The 20,243-nt window shown below is 36.4% G+C and overlaps 1 protein-coding gene across 3 annotated transcripts in view; it reads right to left on the bottom strand.

Moving 5' to 3' along the window:
• Window positions 1-20,243, bottom strand: part of CD109 (CD109 molecule) — a 119,066-nt gene that overhangs the window by 42,698 nt on the left and 56,125 nt on the right. For all 3 annotated transcript variants that reach the window (XM_063097479.1, XM_063097480.1, XM_063097481.1), the window contains 13 exons: window positions 19,816-19,912; window positions 19,405-19,546; window positions 18,618-18,727; window positions 16,287-16,511; window positions 15,308-15,409; window positions 15,157-15,219; window positions 14,373-14,549; window positions 11,552-11,704; window positions 5,879-5,953; window positions 5,319-5,379; window positions 3,482-3,623; window positions 2,450-2,567; window positions 612-725 (listed from right to left, as the gene is read on the bottom strand). In XM_063097479.1, the coding sequence (XP_062953549.1) occupies window positions 612-725; window positions 2,450-2,567; window positions 3,482-3,623; window positions 5,319-5,379; window positions 5,879-5,953; window positions 11,552-11,704; window positions 14,373-14,549; window positions 15,157-15,219; window positions 15,308-15,409; window positions 16,287-16,511; window positions 18,618-18,727; window positions 19,405-19,546; window positions 19,816-19,912 (1,579 nt within the window). The remainder of the gene's footprint in view (window positions 1-611; window positions 726-2,449; window positions 2,568-3,481; window positions 3,624-5,318; window positions 5,380-5,878; window positions 5,954-11,551; window positions 11,705-14,372; window positions 14,550-15,156; window positions 15,220-15,307; window positions 15,410-16,286; window positions 16,512-18,617; window positions 18,728-19,404; window positions 19,547-19,815; window positions 19,913-20,243) is intronic.

Raw genomic sequence — 20,243 nt, 5'->3', positions numbered from 1 at the left:
CTTACTTCCTCTGGGGAAAAAATATCAATCATTTGGTTGACACTACCATGGGCACAACACAAAGAGTGGCCTCTTCCCTGCCTTCCAGGGAACTGACTAGCTAAGAAGACAAAAGGCACATGACTCAAAAGATAAATCCAAGAAAATATAATATACTGTATACACATGGAGACTGCAATCATAACAGAGTGGGTGTGATTCCTCAGGAAAGGCATCTTAGTTTCAAGCCAGGTCATGAAGTGAATAAATTCTTGTCAACTTCAGTGGGCACAGAACGGCAGTGAGGAGTGGCAACACACCCTAGATGTGGGGAAGACCAGGGCAAAATGCAGAGAGGCAGGAAAGAGGAAAACATGCCTCAGAGGCAATAAGGAAGTTACGTGGCTAAAGCGGAGAACCTGTGCTAGAAATTAGAGAGAGAATGCTTAGACATGCTAATGATATCCTTAGACATTAATAAGCAGAAGACACCACTGTCAAAGTTTGTCGATTTTCAACCTCCCAGAAATGTACAGAAGCCCAGATGTCACCCACTGCACAACCCAATCCCTGCATGTCATCTCCATTTCCTCCTGAAGTGTTAATGATAAACAAAACCTTGAAAATATTACCTCAGTGGCATCTTTCAAATAATTGAATATGGTTACTTCCAAAGCAAATTCTTCACCTCTGATAACAGAGTAGGGAAGATTCAAAAAAATGAAAAATGGTTGGAAGGCTTGTAGCTGGAAAGAACACAACAAGTACATATTTTTATTCAGGTCAAAATTCTTCACATTTTATGCAGTCAAAAGCAATTCTTACAAAACCTTTGAAGTTTATAACTTCACCTAAAAATGTCCACCAAAATGAATGACAGCAAATTGACTTGGGTTATTTGACATAATAATCACTGCTTTTTATTAAGTGCCTACTAGAAACCAGGCACTTTATATAAATTATTTCATTTAATCATCACAACTCTGTGAGGCTAGTTTTATGCACCTATATTATAGAAAAGAAAACTGAAGTTCAGAGATCTCTGTAACTAGTACAAGCTTATGCTGCTGACAAGTAAAGGACCCAGAACGGTGTCCCAGCCTGTCTGATACCAAAGCAAGTCGCTCTTCTATTACGCTACATTTACTCTACCAATCCGCTTTAAAAGCCACTGGCCAAATCGAACAGTCCCCATCTTAGTTTAGTGTGGAAAATCTAAACGTGGCAGGCCCAGTGATGATCTGCTCACTCCCTTCTACACATACACGTCCACGTGTGCTTCTCCTTGCTGATCCAACTTATAGTGTTGGCCAAGTCCTGCAGGGGAACTGAGCCCCTCCTCTGCCTCTGACACTAAATCTTGATTAGTTCAGGCCAAGGGTCTCACCAGCAGCAATAATTCCCTCTAGAGGCTAATTTGGACATTTGTGAATGTGTCTTAGATTGTCACAATGATTGGAGGGTGAAGGTCTGCGAGGCTCGGGCAGTCCCAGACAATAAAGAATAGTCCCATGTTCCTCATGATTCTTGAATGTCCATTCAGACATTCATGTACATAAAGCACCTATTTATAATGACCTGAACTTATTATCTAATTCCAATTTATATATAAACTCAAAGCTTTTTTCAATACACATTGAATTTTTCATGAATACAACTATTTCGTTAGTCAAGAAAAGGTTACACCATGTTTCGTTTGTAACTTTACCAAAACTTCACCGTTTCAGGAATTTACACCATCACAGGCAGCACCACTCAAGGTTTTTGAATTACTGAAACATCAAACTCCATTCGTAGCTGTTTACATGCAAGGTGATTCTATTTTTGGCACAAACATTTAAGGATGTCACTACGCCTTCTAGAACAGCTATGCCTGGTCATTGACATACTGAAATACATATTATTTTATCATACATTACTTTCTTTTTATTTATCCTTAATATTTCAATTAGGGCATCATACTGATTTTTTTCTTGGGATGATAAAAGGCAACACAAAATATCTATGACAAAAAAGGGGCTTCAGGCATAATAGAGATGAAAGCTACTGGTCTAAGACAATTTGTGGTCTTTACATTCTTCTTGCAAGTGACTGGTGTAGGAAACATGTGATGCAATTTGACCAAAGAGATGTGAAGGAACGTCTGCTCGGGGACATCATGGGATGTTCTGCTCATCCCTGACGAAGGACACATGAAAAGATGCTCTCTTCTGGCCTTTGGAAGTGGTGAGACCAGGTCAATAACAAAGTCTTCTATCTAAATCTTAGTATGAACTTAGCACATTTAGCAGATTAGCACAGCTCATATTCTTCTAATACATAAATCAGAAGAAAAGAAATGCAAGGCCAAAAAATCTCTAAACTGTGATAAACATCATAAGCAATCATCTTTAAAAAATCCATTGAGGAGTTAATACTTGCTTAGCTTCATGGCACTGTAACATTAATAAGCATCCTTTTAATATGATACCTCCACTGGAGTAGTTGTTAGTCCAAGACCTAAGTCCTCAGAGAGCACAAAACCAGTAGCCACCCAAGAAGTGATAGAATCGGGTACAGTAACTTCAAATTCTTGGTAAATCCTGGAACTGAAGTCAAGATAAAAATAGAAATCACAAAATCAAGAACTGACATATTTAAAAATAAATCAACATAACCTAAACTATTTTTTGGAAGAATTTTAATTTCCCGTATCATTTACATATCTAAATTTAAAACTATTTAAAAGATTAAAGCATATAACAGCAGATCCCAAGTTCTCAAGGAATAGGTCATTATAAGGTCATAATACTGCATGCTGATTCATAGTCTAATAAAACCCTTCTATAATATTTATATCTTCAGAATGAACATCAATTTTTCATAAATTTTGTATAGACAATAAATACTTATTTTCAAACTTAACTCCAATTTTTTTCTCTCAATTTGCAGAGAAGATTTTTTTTTCTGTGTCCCTGTCAATGCTGTTACATTTTTTTTTTTTTTTTGAGATTTGACTCATGTCTTATTTCAAGTATCCCTAAATAGCTGACTACAACATACTGTGTAGATTTCATTACCAGGCCAGTTAGCACAGGGTTTATCAGCTAAGCTGCATTTTTTTCCCCACCCATGCCCCTTCTTCCTGTGGCTACTGGGAATGTTTTCAGTTAGCAGCACTCTCACAGGGTCATAGGAGGTAATCATGAGAGTTTCCCATCTTGCGGCAACAAATGTACTTCTAGAAATTTTTCTCCAATGAGAATCATGAAACTTCAAGGAAATTAAAATGTCCCTTCATTGGCTTATCTTCTTGATGATACTCTCCCCCCATAATTTGCATGTAGCTTTATTAAATGCTGTATTTAGATTCAGTAAACATCATTCTAAAACAAAAACCTCTTGGTCTACTTAATTCTTTAATCACACTACATTTGTACTTAAACACTAGAAAGAGGGCAAAACTTATTTAAAACAAACACTAAACAAAATGACATGGTAAAAGAACTTTATAAATTTTTACCCCATGTTGGTGTCTAGCCAAATCCAAGTCTCTGGAAAATGCTTTCTGACACGTGGACTGCCAACTGAAGAAAAGTCATGAATATCTACCATGTATCCTTCACTTTCCTCCACAAACCTCTCAGCATACTCTGCAGTGTCATCTAAAAGTAAACATTGACAGTGGTTAGGAAAACAGTCACTAGAGAGAATGAACTGTAACCTTCGTGCACAGAATCACAGCACCTCTCAGCTGAACAGAGTTCTAGAGTTTCTCTTGTCCAATCCTCTCACTTTACAAATAAGAAACCTGATATGCAGAGAAGTCATCTGATTTACCCCAGGCAATGTAGACAGTGATGGCAGAGCCAGAACTGAAAAAAAAATGCTCCATCTCCTATGATCGATACCTGGACCAATACATGGACATTCACATCCCCCAGGATGACAACAGGAGCAAGACTTTGACTCTTTGAGAGTCATCAATGTATAGAGAGGGAAAGGGGAAGTAAGTAACCTGAATTTTGATTGAAGAAACTATGATTGAAACTTTTGAGCTTCAAATGACAAGGGGCTCTTAACTGAGGATTATTGAACAATGGTCTGAAAGTAGTAAAAAGAAAAAAAAAAAAAAAAACCTATGTACCTATGTACCCTATGTACCTATGTACATATATATGTACCCTATGTACCTAGGTACCCTGAGCCAGAAGAGAGGCAGAAAAATGAATGTCGATCACTTGAGGTCTCCAGGGACATAATATGCTAGTGAGAGCATCAGGTGTCTTCTGTTGCGGTGAAAAGGTAGAAGGTTCTCAGAAAAGATAAAGGATACAAGTATTAACTGACAGTAGAATGGTTATTACAGTGAGCATCAGGCAGGATTTGATAAGTAAAGATGAACAAAATGGGTAAAAGCTGAGACTGACAAACGGAAAAAGACAGATGCTCAAAAGGTTGTCTGGGATAGAACACTACATGAGGAAACCTAAATGTTCCACACGTCTTTAATACATAGAGATCATAATGACTTCAAAAAAAGCTTCAAGACTGTGAACTATCTTGAAAGCTTCAGGACAGAGATACAGGTGTCCTGTGGTGGCAAGAACCAGCCTAAAGCCAGAGAGCCTAGGGCTTAGCATGGGTAACTGAGAACACTTGACAGAAATAAGGAATTCAGGGGTACAAACTGTGACAGTTCTGGAAGCTTTTCGAGATGACATTAGTATAATTTCACCTGAAAGAAAAGAGGATAACTTCTACAGTTAACCATTCTCATTTATACATTTCCTTCAGTCAAAGCATTTTATGACTTCTTCCTAAAAGCATGCCTCTTATTATGACTGGGTGACCAACTCTATTCAGCAATTCAGGGCACTAGGATGTACAGATATGACCCTGCCCAGGAAAAACTCAGACTGATGGGGGGGTGGTACTAGCACACTTTATAGCACCTGGGCTATTTTCTAGGTGAACATCAAAAAGCTAGAGAACACAAATGTTTCAAAAATACGTTGTTCCTTTTAACTAATTCCAAAATAATAGCACAATTTCTGACACAAACTGGAAGCACGGGACCTTCCAATATGACCAAAAATATAACCACCTCAAAGAATTACAGAGAGCAAATGGAAAGCATTCATTTCAAAGATCTAGACAGGAGCCCAGATGAACACTGCATGACTTGGCCCAGCTGTACTTCCAAGTACATTAAACTCCAAAGATTTTAGGACAAGAGAACAGAAAATGAAAATCTCAATAACTACGTTCAGCCAGAAAGTATCCATACCTATAAGTAATGTTAAATATCTGAGATAAAAAACAAGTATTTTACTAGCACGTTGCTGGGTTTTACTTACAAACGCCATCAATATAATCCTTTGTAAGCTTTGCATCCGTCAATACCCAGAGGCCACATTCCTAGAAAAAATAATTATAATCTTCTTTTAAAACAAAAGTTTAAATGCTCTCTAAATTTATCACAGCAGTCTCCCACACTCCTGACTTACTCTTGCTCATTTCTGAAAGCTTAGGTACATACATTTGATCTCTCTCTCTCTCTCTCTCCCCCTCTCAGTCTCTCTATCTCTCTCTCTCTCTCTCTCACACACACACACACACAAACACACACACTTACATGCATAAAGAACCATTCCAAAGTCAAGAAAAGTAATATCAAGGAAAGAAATCATCTGCTTAATGACAATTCCATTAACTTCTCTAATGGTGAATTTTTCCATTTGCTCTTAAAATTGGAAGGATGATTATCTTTCCATTCCAAATTACATGTACATAGCACTGAACTTCAGTGACACATTTAATAAAAGCTTAATATTTCATAATGATCATTAATTCTGAAAGTGTTTGCAATAGTAAATATACGAACTTCTTTCCAAATTATATAACAAACTAAACATACCTGAAAGACTGCAAAAGAATTCATGAACATGCCTAAATAATATCCTGTGTTATAAAGTTCCAACTCATGGACAACCTAAAAAGAAGATAAAATATACAGAACGAATAGATTAATATCAACCTTCCACAGCATTTCTTACAAGTAACTTAGATAAGACATAGCCCTCATGCTTAACAAATTTGAAAATGACACAAATTGGGGAGTAATAAATATGTAAATGTTTTGTTCATGATTCAGTCAAAACTGCATTTCTTATTTAAACTTATCTTTACTCTGCTCAGCAATCCAGAGTTCCTAAGAAGTATGAACTTGAGTTTTTCCCAAGAGGAACTCAAATGTTGCTCGTTGACAAGACAAACCAATAGAGGTCTGCATTAAAAATGATGCATACTTAGCTAGAAGGGAGGATTCTGAACATTCCCAACACAGGAAATAATAAATGTTTCAGGTGTTGAATATGCTAATTACCCTGTTTTGATCATTGCACATTATATATACATGTATCAAAATACACTCCATACCCTATAAATATGTACAACTATTATGTGTCAATTAAAATTAAAAAATAAAAATAAAAAATTTAATGGCCCATACTTTTGGCAAAGATAAATGGGTTAAACTTGATGGCAATTAATATAACTTCTGCAAAATGGCAGTTACCTAATTAAAAAAAAAACCTAAAGAGTCAATTCACAAAAGAGGAAATCTAAATTATTAAAAAACAGGAAAAATATTCAGCCTCACTGATAATCAAAGCAACGCAAATTACAATATCAATGAGATACAGTATTTTCAATATAAGATATTTTCATGTATCACATTAGCAATGGTTTTTTTGTTTGTTTGTTTTTTAAGAACAGTACTCATTGCTAGCAAGAGTGGGTAAAACAGATTAAAAGAGTAAGATTGGCAGTTCCTCAAAAAGTTAAACACAGAACTAGAATATGACCCAGCAATCCCACTCCTAGGTATATACCCAAAATAACTGAAAACAGGGAATCAAACAGATACTTGTATGTTAATGTTCATTGAAGCACAAGGCACAATAGCCAAAAGGTGGAAACAACCCAAGTGCCCATCAACAGATGAATGGATAACTAAATGTGGTATATACATAAGATGGAATACTATTCAGCCATAAAAAGTAATAAAGTTCTGACACATGCTACAACATGGATGAAACTTGAAAACATTGTGGTAAGTGAAATAATCCAGACTCAAAGGGACAAGTATTACCTAAGTCCACTTACGTAAAATATCTAGTATAGGCAAATTCAAAACGACAGAAGTAGATCAGAGGTTGCCAGGGGCTGGGGGGAGGGGGAAGTGGAAAATTATTGCTTAATGGTTACAGAGTCTCTGTTTGGGGTGATGAAAAAATCTTGGAAAAAGATAGTGGTGACAATCATACAACATTGTGAAGTAATTCATGCCACTAAATTGTACACTTACAAATGGTAAAAGTGGCAAATTTTGTTGTATATATATTTTACTACAATAAAAAAAAACTAAGGTATTATACCTTTTTTTGGTAACTATTTTGATACTTCGCCCTTATTTACATTAGCATTAACCAGACAATTAAAACAAAGGCAGGATTAAAAACCCCGAAAGAATTTAAGTACCAGCTGAAAAAACAAATTCCAGCATAAAATGAAACACCTGCAGCCACTGTTTCTGCTATGCTTACAACACTGGCTACACCCACCATAAGCAAACATGATGCTAGAACACACACCCACAAGAAAACAATAGGATGAAAAAACAGAAAATTTTGTAATGTCTCAATGAGCTGTCAAATATAATTAGCCCAACTACAGACAATGGAGATTGAGCCAGACATAATGGAGAGAAGAGGTTTGAGTTCCATGACTCGAACTCTTCCACAAAATACAAAAACATGAGGCTCTGCTTCTGCTCTGGCTCACGCATGATGGATGGATGGAAGTGTTCAAGAAGCAGTATCTAAACAACGGCTACCAGGGGCAGGGTGAGGATACAAAGTAGCAGATAGGTAGAATGAACAAGTCTAGAGATCTAACATACAACATGAGGACTACAGGTAATAAAATTGTACTGCATATGGGACTCATGCTAAATGAGTAGATTTTAGCTGCTCTTGTCCCACAAAAAAGTAACTATGTGAGATAACAGGTATGTTAATTTGTTTCACTATAGTAACTACTATACTATCTATGTTTATCCCATAAACATCATCTTGTAACCCTCAAATGTACACAATAAAAATTTATTTAAAAAAGAAAAGGAGCAGCATTTGTCTCATAAAGAAATCCTCCTTTTCTCATTGGCTCAATAAAAAAGCATAGCCAAAGCTGTAGCACAGGCTAATGACAAGAAGGCTGGTGTCTAAAAATTATTCCTGGACCATCTAGTACACTTAAACTATTACAAGAATTCGAGAATTCAGAGAATTTAATTCTCAGTAGCATATACAAATTTAACAAGAAAGAAGCCAAATAGTCTACTGTTTTAGGCTCCTAACTCCCTCCTCCAGAGCCAACTCTGGAAAAACAGTAAAAGCAAGCAGGAAACTTGGATGAGTGGGACGAGAAAACTCCAGGAAAAGTGGTGTTGGAAGGAAGTGGGTGGCTTCAGTTTGAGGCAGAAGACAGCAAGAGGCAGCAGTCAGAAAACAGGCTGGAGGGAAGGTTTTTAAATTCTGCTGTTGCTTCTCTCCAGGGAATAGGCTCAGGACAGCCCTTCCCTGCAAATTCACTGCCAAAATCAACAGCAGCGGCGGCAGCTCAGACTGTCTGTGCAGGTGTCCAAAGGATAATACCAGGTCAGCACTTCTGCCCTTTTGGTGTTAGAAAGTGAGAAAAATATGTGGAAAGACCCTCAAACATTCACTCTGCTTCCCCCCGTCCTCCAAACCCTCAGGGCTGGTGGATCACAACCTCAGGAGAGGGTCCCTTCCTGGTGCTGCTTTTCCCTAGGGGTTTAAAATGAAACTCTGAATAGAGGCAGGCAGCAAGCAGAATCAAAAGTGATTCTTTAATCCATGAGGCTCAACTCCTCCCCACTCTTAAATTCACAGGACTTATACAGATTGGAGCATGACGTTCAGCTTTCCCCACGAGACATTATCAGGGGAGCTGCCAAATCAACTAGTATCAAATCAACTAGCATAACTACTGTAAAAGACAACATATGGGACAACATATGGGATGTCAAGGTCAACTTTTCAATAATTTTAAATAAGCATAGAAAAGATACATAAGGAGATATGGGGAAATATTAGCAATATAAAAAAGAACAAAAAAGGAAAAACCAAATAAAAATAATAGATATTAAAAATATAATAGCTGACATAAAGAACATGATATAATGTGACCAAACCTAAGATAGATACAGCTGATGAATAATCACTGAGCTGGAAGAGGCAGTTGAAGAACTCTCCCAGAGACGTACAGAAAAGACAGGCACAGAAAACATAAAACAGAAAGCTAAGAGATGTGGAGAATGGAAGTAGAAGTGCCAACTTCTAAATAACAGGAGTCCCAGAAGGAAACAAAAAATAAAATGGAGAGGAGGAAATATATGAAGAAATAATGGACACAAATTCCCAGAACTAAAAAAATAAAGAAAAAGCATAGATTGAAAGGGCAATCATAACAACACAGAATTAAAATCTGTACAATAGCAACATGATCTGGCCAGGGTAGAGGGAGAGACAAAAAGGATCTCAGAGCACACTAAAATACATGTCTTGGCAAGCGAACAGATATGATTAGTTGGAGGGGAGGGAAGAGAGGGATAAAAAATCAAAATTAATAAAAAATAAAAATTAAAAATAATAAAATAAAATACATGTTTTCAGCAGAAAAGGAGGAATTGGTAAAAGGACACGAAAATCAACTACATTGTACATTGATAGATTTAAAAATAATTAATTAATTAATTAATTGGTTTTCTTGTTAGAGGAAGATACAAATACTGATAACCTTAAGAAATAAATAAGGATTTATCAGCACCGCACTCTCCCGAGTGAGCCACGGGCCGGCCCTAAATAAGGATTTATAAATACGGGTATAGTTCTTGAGTTAAGGGCATCTAACACAGTAACAAATAGAATGCCTAAACTAGCAAAACAAAATATGATCTAGCCCGCAGAAAGTAAAAAAAAAACAAAAAGAGAGTAGTCTGAATTTTAAAATATGAAATAAAATAGCAGTTAAATAAAATAAATAAAATGGGTTACATAAGCTTACTAAAAGATACTATCAGATTAGACTAAAAAACAAAAGCAAAATATGTTTTCTACAAGATACACTTAAAACAAAAACTTACAAAAGGTTGGAAATAAAAAGATGGAAAAATATACCAGGCAAGGAGGAATCATAAGAAAGCTGGGATAGCAATCTTAATATCTGACAAAACTTAATGTAAACATATGTATTATATGTGTATATATATATAAATATGTGTAAATATATATGTATATATATTAGTGTAAATAGAGAGACAGAGCACACACACCAGATAAATATATTCCATAAATATACAGATTTAAAAAAAAGAAATGTCACCTACAGTTTTTCCTCATTTTCATACTATTTTTAAATTTAAGACACTCAAGGAAGTACTAGAGAATTGACTTGCACAATTCTGGATGACACTGGACAAGAAGGCTTTAGATAATTCTGAAGTGCTTGGTTGCTATTTTGGCTATACGTAATGATTATAAGTAATTACCATTCCCATTGAATCAGGAATTTGCAGTATTTTGAAAGAGTGAAAATTAATGTTAATCTGCAGAAAATTTACAAGCCAAGAAGTATATAAACATATACCATTGCATAAATAATTCTGTATTCATTATTTTATTTTTATTTATATATTCTTGATATACTCTTCTGTGTTATTGTTAGTTGTAATGTGGATTGTATAACCTATGTTCATTAATCGATTCCGTACAGTGATTAACAACACATCAGGAAGAAAGATACACTGTATGTAGTGAGGCTGATTTGGTGATTATGTTGTAAAATTAATTCGCTTGTGAAAAATTATACATTTCCTTCATTTTGTACAACTAAATTTTTTCAATCTTTTTTAAGGAAATCCTTTGAAACCAAGTGGTACTTTTTTTTCTTTGACTTTTCCTAAATTCACGTTATTCTTGAAAGTCTATAAATCTTGCGTTTGATTTAACTGAATATAATAATATCTCTTATTTTACAGCTTTCTAAATATCTTGATAAACACATTATTTCATTTTTAAATGAAATGTGATATTTTGATATAGGTATACATTGTCATATGATTAAATCAAGCTAATTAACATATCCATCACCTCACATATTTGCCATTTTTTGTAGTGAGAACATTTAAAATCTACTCTTTTAGCAATTTTCAAGTACACAGTAGATTATTATCTACAGTCACCATGCTGTAAAATAGATCTCCGGACTTGTTCCTCTCTAGACGGTATTTCTTATGTAAAACAGCAAGAGCACTTAACCACATGAGCTTCTTTCCAACACAACCATTGAAATATAGGTTCTTTCCTATTGGGAAGCTTTACTAATTATTGACCTGCACACACAGAGGAACTAATAAAATTTCCTTTAAATATTTAAAGCGATGCAATAAAGTTTCTTTTTTCTCTTTTAACATGTATTTTGTAATGAAAAAAATAGCTAAACTCACATTTTCCATGGTAATATCATTTGAGGTATTCATCAGATTCACACTTTTGTCAACAGCTACAATCCCAACTATTGAGTCAGGCTGTGTCACAGAGATCCTAAGAGAGACTTTCTCAGAAGGTTCAGCATTAGCTTTACTCCAAAATAGCTTTATCTAAGAAAGGGAGAAAACAGCATAGATTTATTTCATTTTTTTAAGGCATTATTTACATGTCACACCAAGAGCAGATCAATGACTCAAAATCTACCAAAAATTCTACACTTGCCTTGGCTCTGAGAAATCTAAAACCATATGTAACCATTCTCTAGGGAAAGGAATAAAAAAAACTTTACTCCTACAGTGTTTGCAAGTCATGGAACACCTCAGAATGTTATATACCTGAGTTTCCTTTGCTTCTCTACCTTCCCTCTTCTGTTTCTCCATCCCCAACCCCTGAGTCACCAGCCAGTGCTGAACAGAAGTCAGCAGTGTCTAGCATACCTGGGCAAGGCCAGTATCCAAGAGGAGGAACACAATGGAAGGAAGAAAAATGTAGATGCCTATAGGTTGACGACCTGGATTTAGGAATGAATACAAGGAGAGCTCCTTGGGGACTCACAGAACTACCTGGGCTGGGGGTGCAGGGAGCTCTTTCCAAGGGAAGGGGGTAATCAGACGAAACACTAGTCAGGCCCCTATGCTCTGTGTCTGCACAGATGCCTGGCCTTCCTGTGTCATGACACTCATCAAAGCATGGTCCTACTAATCCTTCATAAAGAGCAACAATCATCTGAGCACTACTGAACCAGATGGCTTTGTCATGAAGCCTCTTCCTACTGGGAATTTTCATTTCATCTAGCTCTATCTCAACATTCCACTGCACCAGCTATTGTACTTACTGCCTGACTAAGATGGCCTTAATGTTCCCATCAACTTGACTAAAGTTTAGATAGGCTTCTTCCTGACTATGGGTCCCTGATCTCCCTTTTCTCAGAGCATTTACTTTAGAAAACTTGCAATTATGAATTCTTTCTCTGCTCATTTGAGATGTAAATCTTCTCCCAGCCTCTTGCCAGTTTTACAACCCAGGAATATCTTTCTCAAGGACATGGAAGCCATCCCTTTGAAATATAATCATCAAAAAAGACAGGGCCCAGTCTCTGTGGGAGGGTGGCAGTCTAACCTCAGTAAGTGCTAATTAGGAAAACAGTGGTCCTAATCACACTGACCAACCTCCACACAATGCCCGCCTTTTATATTAATTCACCCAAGTGCTTAAAAACTCTCCTACTGTTTATTTCAGCTAAGTTGAGTTCAATCTCTCTCTCCTATTGCAATAGTTTTCAGTAAAGTCTTCCTTGCCTGTTTAACTTATTCAGTGTAATTTTTCTCTGACATACCTCTCAAGTCATTGTATCTAGTTTACTTTTTCCACCTACACCCTAAATGGGGACAGGGAGGTGGGAAGCAGCATGTTCAAGACTCAGTCCTAGACTTTGTACTTCTCACTGTATACACTCAGAGACCCCATGGCTTCAACTTGCACTTCTGTGTGGATAATTTCTAAACCTACATCTCCTGTCCCTTACACATCTCATTCATTTATTCCATAGTCATTACCGAACTGTGACAAAGATTCACTAACTTTTTCTTGCTTAAACATATTCTATTTCCAATAATGCAGTAAATGAGATGATATTTCATATAAAATTAGAGACAGATACATCTTTGCAAATGGAACTAAAACTAATTTCCTATCTTTTATATCTAAGAAATTTCTTGAAAGTATGCTATCAATACATTCTGCTTCCTCAGGGTCGATGATCTTTTACACTATAACTAGCTTTAGAACCTGTTCTCACTTTCAGAGATGTGTGCCTCCATGTTTAAGCCTCCATGACTCCTACTTCAAAATTCACATTTGTCAGGAGATTATTAGAACCACTAGAAGTCAAAAATTGTGCTTTGAAACTAACAAAATACAGTGTCATCTTTTTAAAAACTCTTTTCATGAGACAAAAATAGAAGTTTGTATTATACTTTGACAAAGTTAGCATAAAGAATTCTGAACAAAAGAAAGCATGAATGACTACTGCTTCATCTCAAAATTTTAACAAATTAAGGAAAAAGAAATATCAGAAGTACCATACACTGCAAATCACTACTTTAAAACAGTGATTATTTTACTTAAGAGGACCAAAAGCCAGCAGTTTTTAGTTAGAACATGGCTTATTCTGATATACATGAGATGATTCCATCAGGTTTCTTTTCAGAGTTGGGGTCCAAGGAGATTTCCTACATAGCTTGTTACATTAGACTACAAAAGCACATGTGTGTTTGGAGACCAGACTCCATGCAAAATCCTCACATGCAAGGTAACAGAGTTTATTGAAAATGTGGCCTGGGTTAGTTTCCAGCTGATGAAATAGATAAAGCAAAGCCCAGCTCTGCTTGTCATCTGAGCTGTCACTCCCTCCCACACCCTTCATCTCACTCTCACGCCAGTACCAACACCACACAAACTCTATATTACCAACAGGATTCCATGCCAGAGACATATTGACTCAACCACTTGAAAAATCCTGAAATGGCTTCATGGATTTGAGATAAAGTCTTAAAGCCAAGAACTATATCTTAAAAATAAGACCCACAGCACCCAGTAATGCCACATGCGAAAATACGTATACAAAAACTAAACATAAAAAGGTTTAACCATAGCTCTGGAAATGAATAATATAAATTTCTAACCAATTTGGTTTAATGATACTCTTCTAAAGAAATATATTTCTCAGACCTCACTAATGCAAAGTTTTCTTTTAAACGTCACTACCTTAAATCTTACCTTATTTTTAAAAACAAGCTGAACAGGAATTTTTAGAACATCATTTATAATTTCCCCATCTTCTTCCACATAATACACAATTATACAAGCTTTTGGAGCCCAAGAATTTTCTGGTGTTAAAGAGAAGGTTGTTGAATTTTGTTTGCCTACAGCCACCAACTGTCCCCTGGATACTACCTGAAAAGAATAGTAGATGAGTTTAACTTTTTGCTAAAGCTAGTAGGATCGCAACTGAAGCTACATTTTCAAACTTCCAAGCTTTACAAATTCTTGGCTTAAACCAGCTTCAAAGGCTTTCTGAATGCCAGAAAATTTCCCTGACAAATACAGAGAGCATAAGCTGGGAAACAGAAAATGATAAGATTAAAGCGGTACTGATTGGAGCAACAGCAGCTTCATAGTGAAGAATCTATTTTTGATTGGAAGGAATACAAGGCATCACCAGGAGAGTTAGATTTGCAAAATCACAAAGGCATGGATAACAATTTTTACTTTCTTTTTTGTTTTTCCTATATTTTATAATTTTCTACAATGAATGTATGTTGCTTATCTAATAGAAATTTAAATTTTAAACATTATGCAAGATTTAATTATCTATTTTAAATTGTAAATATAAGTATAGGTGAAAGAAAAATAGGTATTTTGATTGTAGTATAAAAAGTACAGGCTAAAAAGGTGTGAGGCTGAATTTTTTAAATTAGCAAGTTTAATGTAGACATAAGATAGAGACCATTCAAGATGACTGTATGGATAGGTCACAAATTTAGATTCTATAAAAGATTACCATATAGCTTAACTCCTTCAATTGCTTGTTGCCACTAACCACCAACTCAAAAGGTGACCCCACCTAGGAAAAAAATGTTAATTAATATGTACATGTCAGTGGCAAAAGAGTCCAAATGTATTGTAATTATCAAGTGTGTCGTAAGCATTACCTTTATATTTTCATCTCTTGTTTTTAGCTGGATGTATGTCTTACTAGGAGACATAAACATACCACGAACTTCCATGTTACTTACACTATCAAGAAAATAGGCCTATAACAAAAGAAAAGAGAACTATAAATTTTCATCTTTAGTAACACCTTGAGAAAAGATGCTACCTGCTGGACAATTGCTGGAAGCCAAATTCTCTTTCATTTTTTTTTAATGCAGGGAAAATACATTCACCAGGCATTGGATCTTCACCATTTTATAGCTTATATTATAAAGAAACTGATAGTTTTAATACATGGGTCATCACAATCATATTAGAGGGAAAAAACATAGTCCTAACTTATTTCAGAAAAAAAGGCATCTTATCCGGAAACACTGTGAGAAGAGAGAATGAAATTAAAAAAAAAAAAAATCCTTTCCTTGCCTCTCTTTCTTTCTCTCTACAATGCACAGCTTATATATAAGCAAAAAATTATACCACCCACTAGATCCGCCAATGTCAGAGTAAAAATCAAAGAGGCCACACCAGTGCAAACCTTGCTCTGCCAGGGCCCTGACTTGAGCAGGGTTGAATAACCGAAAAAAAGGTAGCGGGAATGGCTGAGGACTCTCAGACAAGCACTCTGGGAAAGAGAATTCAGCAAAGGTGTGCAAGTGTAAAAAATGTATATATGCTTCTTTCATTTCAGCTCCTGCCAAAATAAAATTTCAATTGACCGAAAATCAACTTAGACTGGGGGATGAGGAGCTTCTCCGTCTTATCTTCACATTGCTATATTTTACTGTGCTCTCCAAGATGGACTTTTGTCTAACCCTCAGCCACTATCATCAAATTACTTTTAACACTTGTCCCCATTTCTTTTAAAAAGAAGCCTGTGTCCACTTCCTATGCACTGAGTTCCGATAGGTTGAGTCCTACCACAGATGCTAACTGTAATGGTACTGCTACAGTCACACAACCATGCAGAACAGATGGCACCTTCAATTGTAGCTCACTGCAAGAGTCCAGGATTGGGAATTCAATCTTAAAGGTTCCATTTGGGGGGACAGTATAATTTAAGATCTGGACAGCTTTCATTTCCTGATTTCCTCTGTTCCATCTGCTCCAGTACTCAGTATGGTTTCTCTGTGTCACTTCTATAACTATATTATTTCTTCTTTCTTCGAGAGTCAGTCGATTGCCATCAGAGCGGGTTACCTTCACCTGATTGTCAAAACAAGACATTTTAAAAACAGATAATAAGAGAAAAGGACTTAAATTCAACCGAATCCATTTTCCATCTGTGCTGTTCCCACAAAACTGAACTCTCAAAAATGATTGGCGGCACTCCATTCTCTAGGTTCAGTGGCCTCTCTCTAGAAGGCATCCAACACCACTACCACTCCCTTGTGATATCACGGCTTCCCTCGCCTTCCATGGCTCCACAACAACTTCCTTCACTTCATACCTCTCTTTCTGCATTCTCTCAGTGTCCTTCTTGGTTCCTCTTCTCTCTCCCTAAATGTAGGAATTTGTCAAAGCCAAATTATCAGTCATCTGTTCTTCTCTCTTTCCCGAAGGTCTCAGCACTCCTATGGCTTAGCTTGTTATCTCTTTGTGAGTGTAACCCAAATCCAAAATTCCCATCCTCACCTTGCTCTGGAGCTCATACACAACATCTCCAATTCCCTGCAGAAGATTTCTACCTGGATATACTAGTCACCTCAAATTCAGCACATCTAAACTTGAGCAACTATCTCACACTTCCTATTTTTGCTAACACCTTAATATCTCTGAATTTCCCTTCCCTCTCAACACCTCTCTAATCAATGAATACCAAATCCTATATTTCTCTCTTCCATCCTCTCCACTTCCACAGCCACCACCATGAGGCTCCTTGTCACCTCACGCCTGGGCCACTGCCATCCTCCTGCACACACACACAGCCCTGCCTTCCTTAAACACTGCTATCACCACATCCCTCCCTCATTCATAAGCTTCCTCATTCATAAGGCTCCTCACTGCCTTGAGCATCAAGTTCAAACACACATGTGAGACACAGGATCCTCTGCAACTCCTCAAGCTTCACCTCCTGTTTTATTGCTCCCAGACACAAGCCCGCAGCTGCAGCTGCTCTGGTCCAGCCACTGTCACCTGAATACACCTTGAACTTGCCAACCAGAGCTATCGCTTTCTTTCTCAGCTCACCTTGCTCCCCACTTCCTACACCCGCCCCAAACATTCAAAGTCCTACTAACCTTTTAACAAATAGTTGAGAACTTCCTGTTCCACAAAGCATCCCTTAAAAACCCCCATCCCCATCCCAAAGTCAACCCTCCTCCTTGGCCAGTTCAGGGGTCCAAACTCTTGACCTTGATGCTATAACACCATGCTCTAACCAACTGAGCTAACCAGCCAGCCCCCCAAACTGTCTAAACTATTAAGATCATTGAAATCAAGAACTACCTAAAACTTCTCTTGACCCATTCAACAAGAAGTGACCCCTCCTTTCTTCAAATTAGGAGTCAGCAAACTGCAGCAAGCAGGTGGGCCAATCCAGTATTTTTGTAAATAAAGCTTTACTAAACATAGCCACTTGCACTTGTTTACAAATTGGGTGTGTCTCCTTTCATGCAATGAGTAGCTGTGACAGAGGCCATATGGCCCACCGAGATGAAAATATTTACTATCTAGTCCTTTGCAGAAAAAGTTTGCCATCTTCTGCTTTAAATCCCTGTAGAAATTAATTCATGACACTAATCTTTTTCTGCCTTGAATTATAGTTGCATGTATATTTTCTCATCACCATCACAAAATCTGTGAACACCAGGGTAGGAACTGGGTCCTTCTAAGCTTTGAAAGCCCTACCCAGCACTATGCCTTGCACACTGTCAAATTCCACTCAATTAATAAGTGTTAACATTCTCTCAGAAAAAACATGAGAAGATATGTTGATAATTTTTTGATATTACATTTTTGCCAGAATTAAAATTAGTCATTATAAAAATCAAATTGAAATTGAAATTTTGGACTAGCATCTAATTTCTTCAATTAATAGAAGCATCAATGTAACAATCCACATCTAACTAAAATTGGTTGTTCAATAAATTTTCTGAAAAAGATTTTTGCTGTTGTTGGAAACTATTTTTAGGAAAATTAGGCAAAGGTCATTTGGAAACAATTCTACATGACTCACATATCTAAAACGGAAAAGCAATCTATCTACTTTTTAGTTTAAATTTTTAGAAAAACATTAACAATACTATTTCCCATTCTGTTTCATTAAGTTGAACTCACTGCCGTAGACCAGTAATAAATGTACCAACTTACAGTGGCTGTGAAGTTGAGAGCTGGCTTCAAGATGGTGGCATAATCAAAAAATTCAATGATGTAATCATATTGCTTGAAAAATACATTGGAGCTTGTATTTCTTGAGATACCTGTTTCGGAAATTATACCATTTAGAACGCAAAAGTAATATTTCACCAACAGCTTCTACCCACCAAATCTCTTCATCTAAGCTACTTGCCAAAGGGGTTTACGATATCAGGACACATACGCCTCATTCCCATACTGGCCTCGACACTAAGAGAACCACACAGTCCTATTTTAAGCACCATTAGTGCCATCCACCCTCAGTGACATGCACCCCAGCAGAGCAAGGCTATTGACAATATAGTCTTTCAGGGATTGGTTAAAGCTGTTGAAATAGTAACAGAAAAGTCCAAGGAATTAACCTTTATTTTCTTATTAAAAGAGAAAACCATCTAGGAGCAGGTGAGGAAGATGAAGAATGGTTTAAATGAAAAAAAGAAGATAGCCTGCTGAAAAGGCAGGCCTTTCCATGTAGTTTTCAGGCTGAAAAAAAAGAGTTTAAAAAAAAAATACAAATAGCTATCACATGTGGTTGAAGTACAGCCTTTCATAGAAAATAAATTTCCCCTTTATTATAAAAACATCCAACAAGTGAAACTAATTAATAATCATGACAATTTCAACATTAAATAGCATCTTTAAAAAGGCAATGATGCTCCCAAATAAACATGCTAGTTATAAAAGAAAGATGACATAGCAGCACCACATCAATAGCTTTACCTTCACTGCAAAGTCTACAAACCTGTGAGTGATTCTGTCACTGTGGCTAAAATTTCTACAGGCCCAGGAGAAGACGGATCCACGTGTTCAGACAACTCCTCTGAAAACTCCATCACTTTTTTCATCTCTTCATCATTAAAGGAGAAGTTTGCAGACCCATTTATCTATTTTGTTAAAAAAAAAAAAGTTCAATTTTATTTCTCACTTTAGCAATTCAAATTTTAGAAATTATACTCAAATTAAATCACAACGATACGATGACTCTGGTTCCATTTTAATCACCATTGCTGAGTAAATTCTCACTTGTCCAATGCTGGAAAGCTCTTGATTTTTTTTACAATCAATCTTTTGTTAATTTAGTACAAAATCTTATTTCTAGAAAAGTACACATATTTTTTCCCATTAAAAGTTATAAAATATCTGCAAAAGTTACCTTAAATTTTTTTGTAATATTTTTTTTCTCTCCCCAAAAGGATAAAGGTAAAAATGTAACTGTTACATCTCCTTTCACTGGCTTCCCATATGTATACCTGAAAAATAATAAACAGGCTTTTTTTACATTTTCAATTTGATACTGCAGAGCAACATAATGAAAATATTACTTTCAATAGTATACACTATCAGGGCTGGCCAGTTAGCTCAGTAGGTTAGAGTACAGCCTTATAACCCCAAGATCACAGGTTCAGATCCCCATAGTGGCCAGCCACCAAGAAAAAAAAAAAGGATGGGCACTAACCCATCCACTTCCTTCAGCTGGTCAATAGCATGCACTAGCAATCCAACATAAAAGAATTACACTAAAGACATACTCTTACTATGTATTTTTAAAATTAAACCCAGCAAAGAATGTCCTTAACAAAT

Source organism: Cynocephalus volans, chromosome 5, assembly GCF_027409185.1.
Source record: "Cynocephalus volans isolate mCynVol1 chromosome 5, mCynVol1.pri, whole genome shotgun sequence".
In the NCBI taxonomy this organism is placed as follows: Eukaryota; Metazoa; Chordata; class Mammalia; order Dermoptera; family Cynocephalidae; genus Cynocephalus; species Cynocephalus volans.
This window is presented reverse-complemented; position numbering and strand designations above follow the sequence as displayed.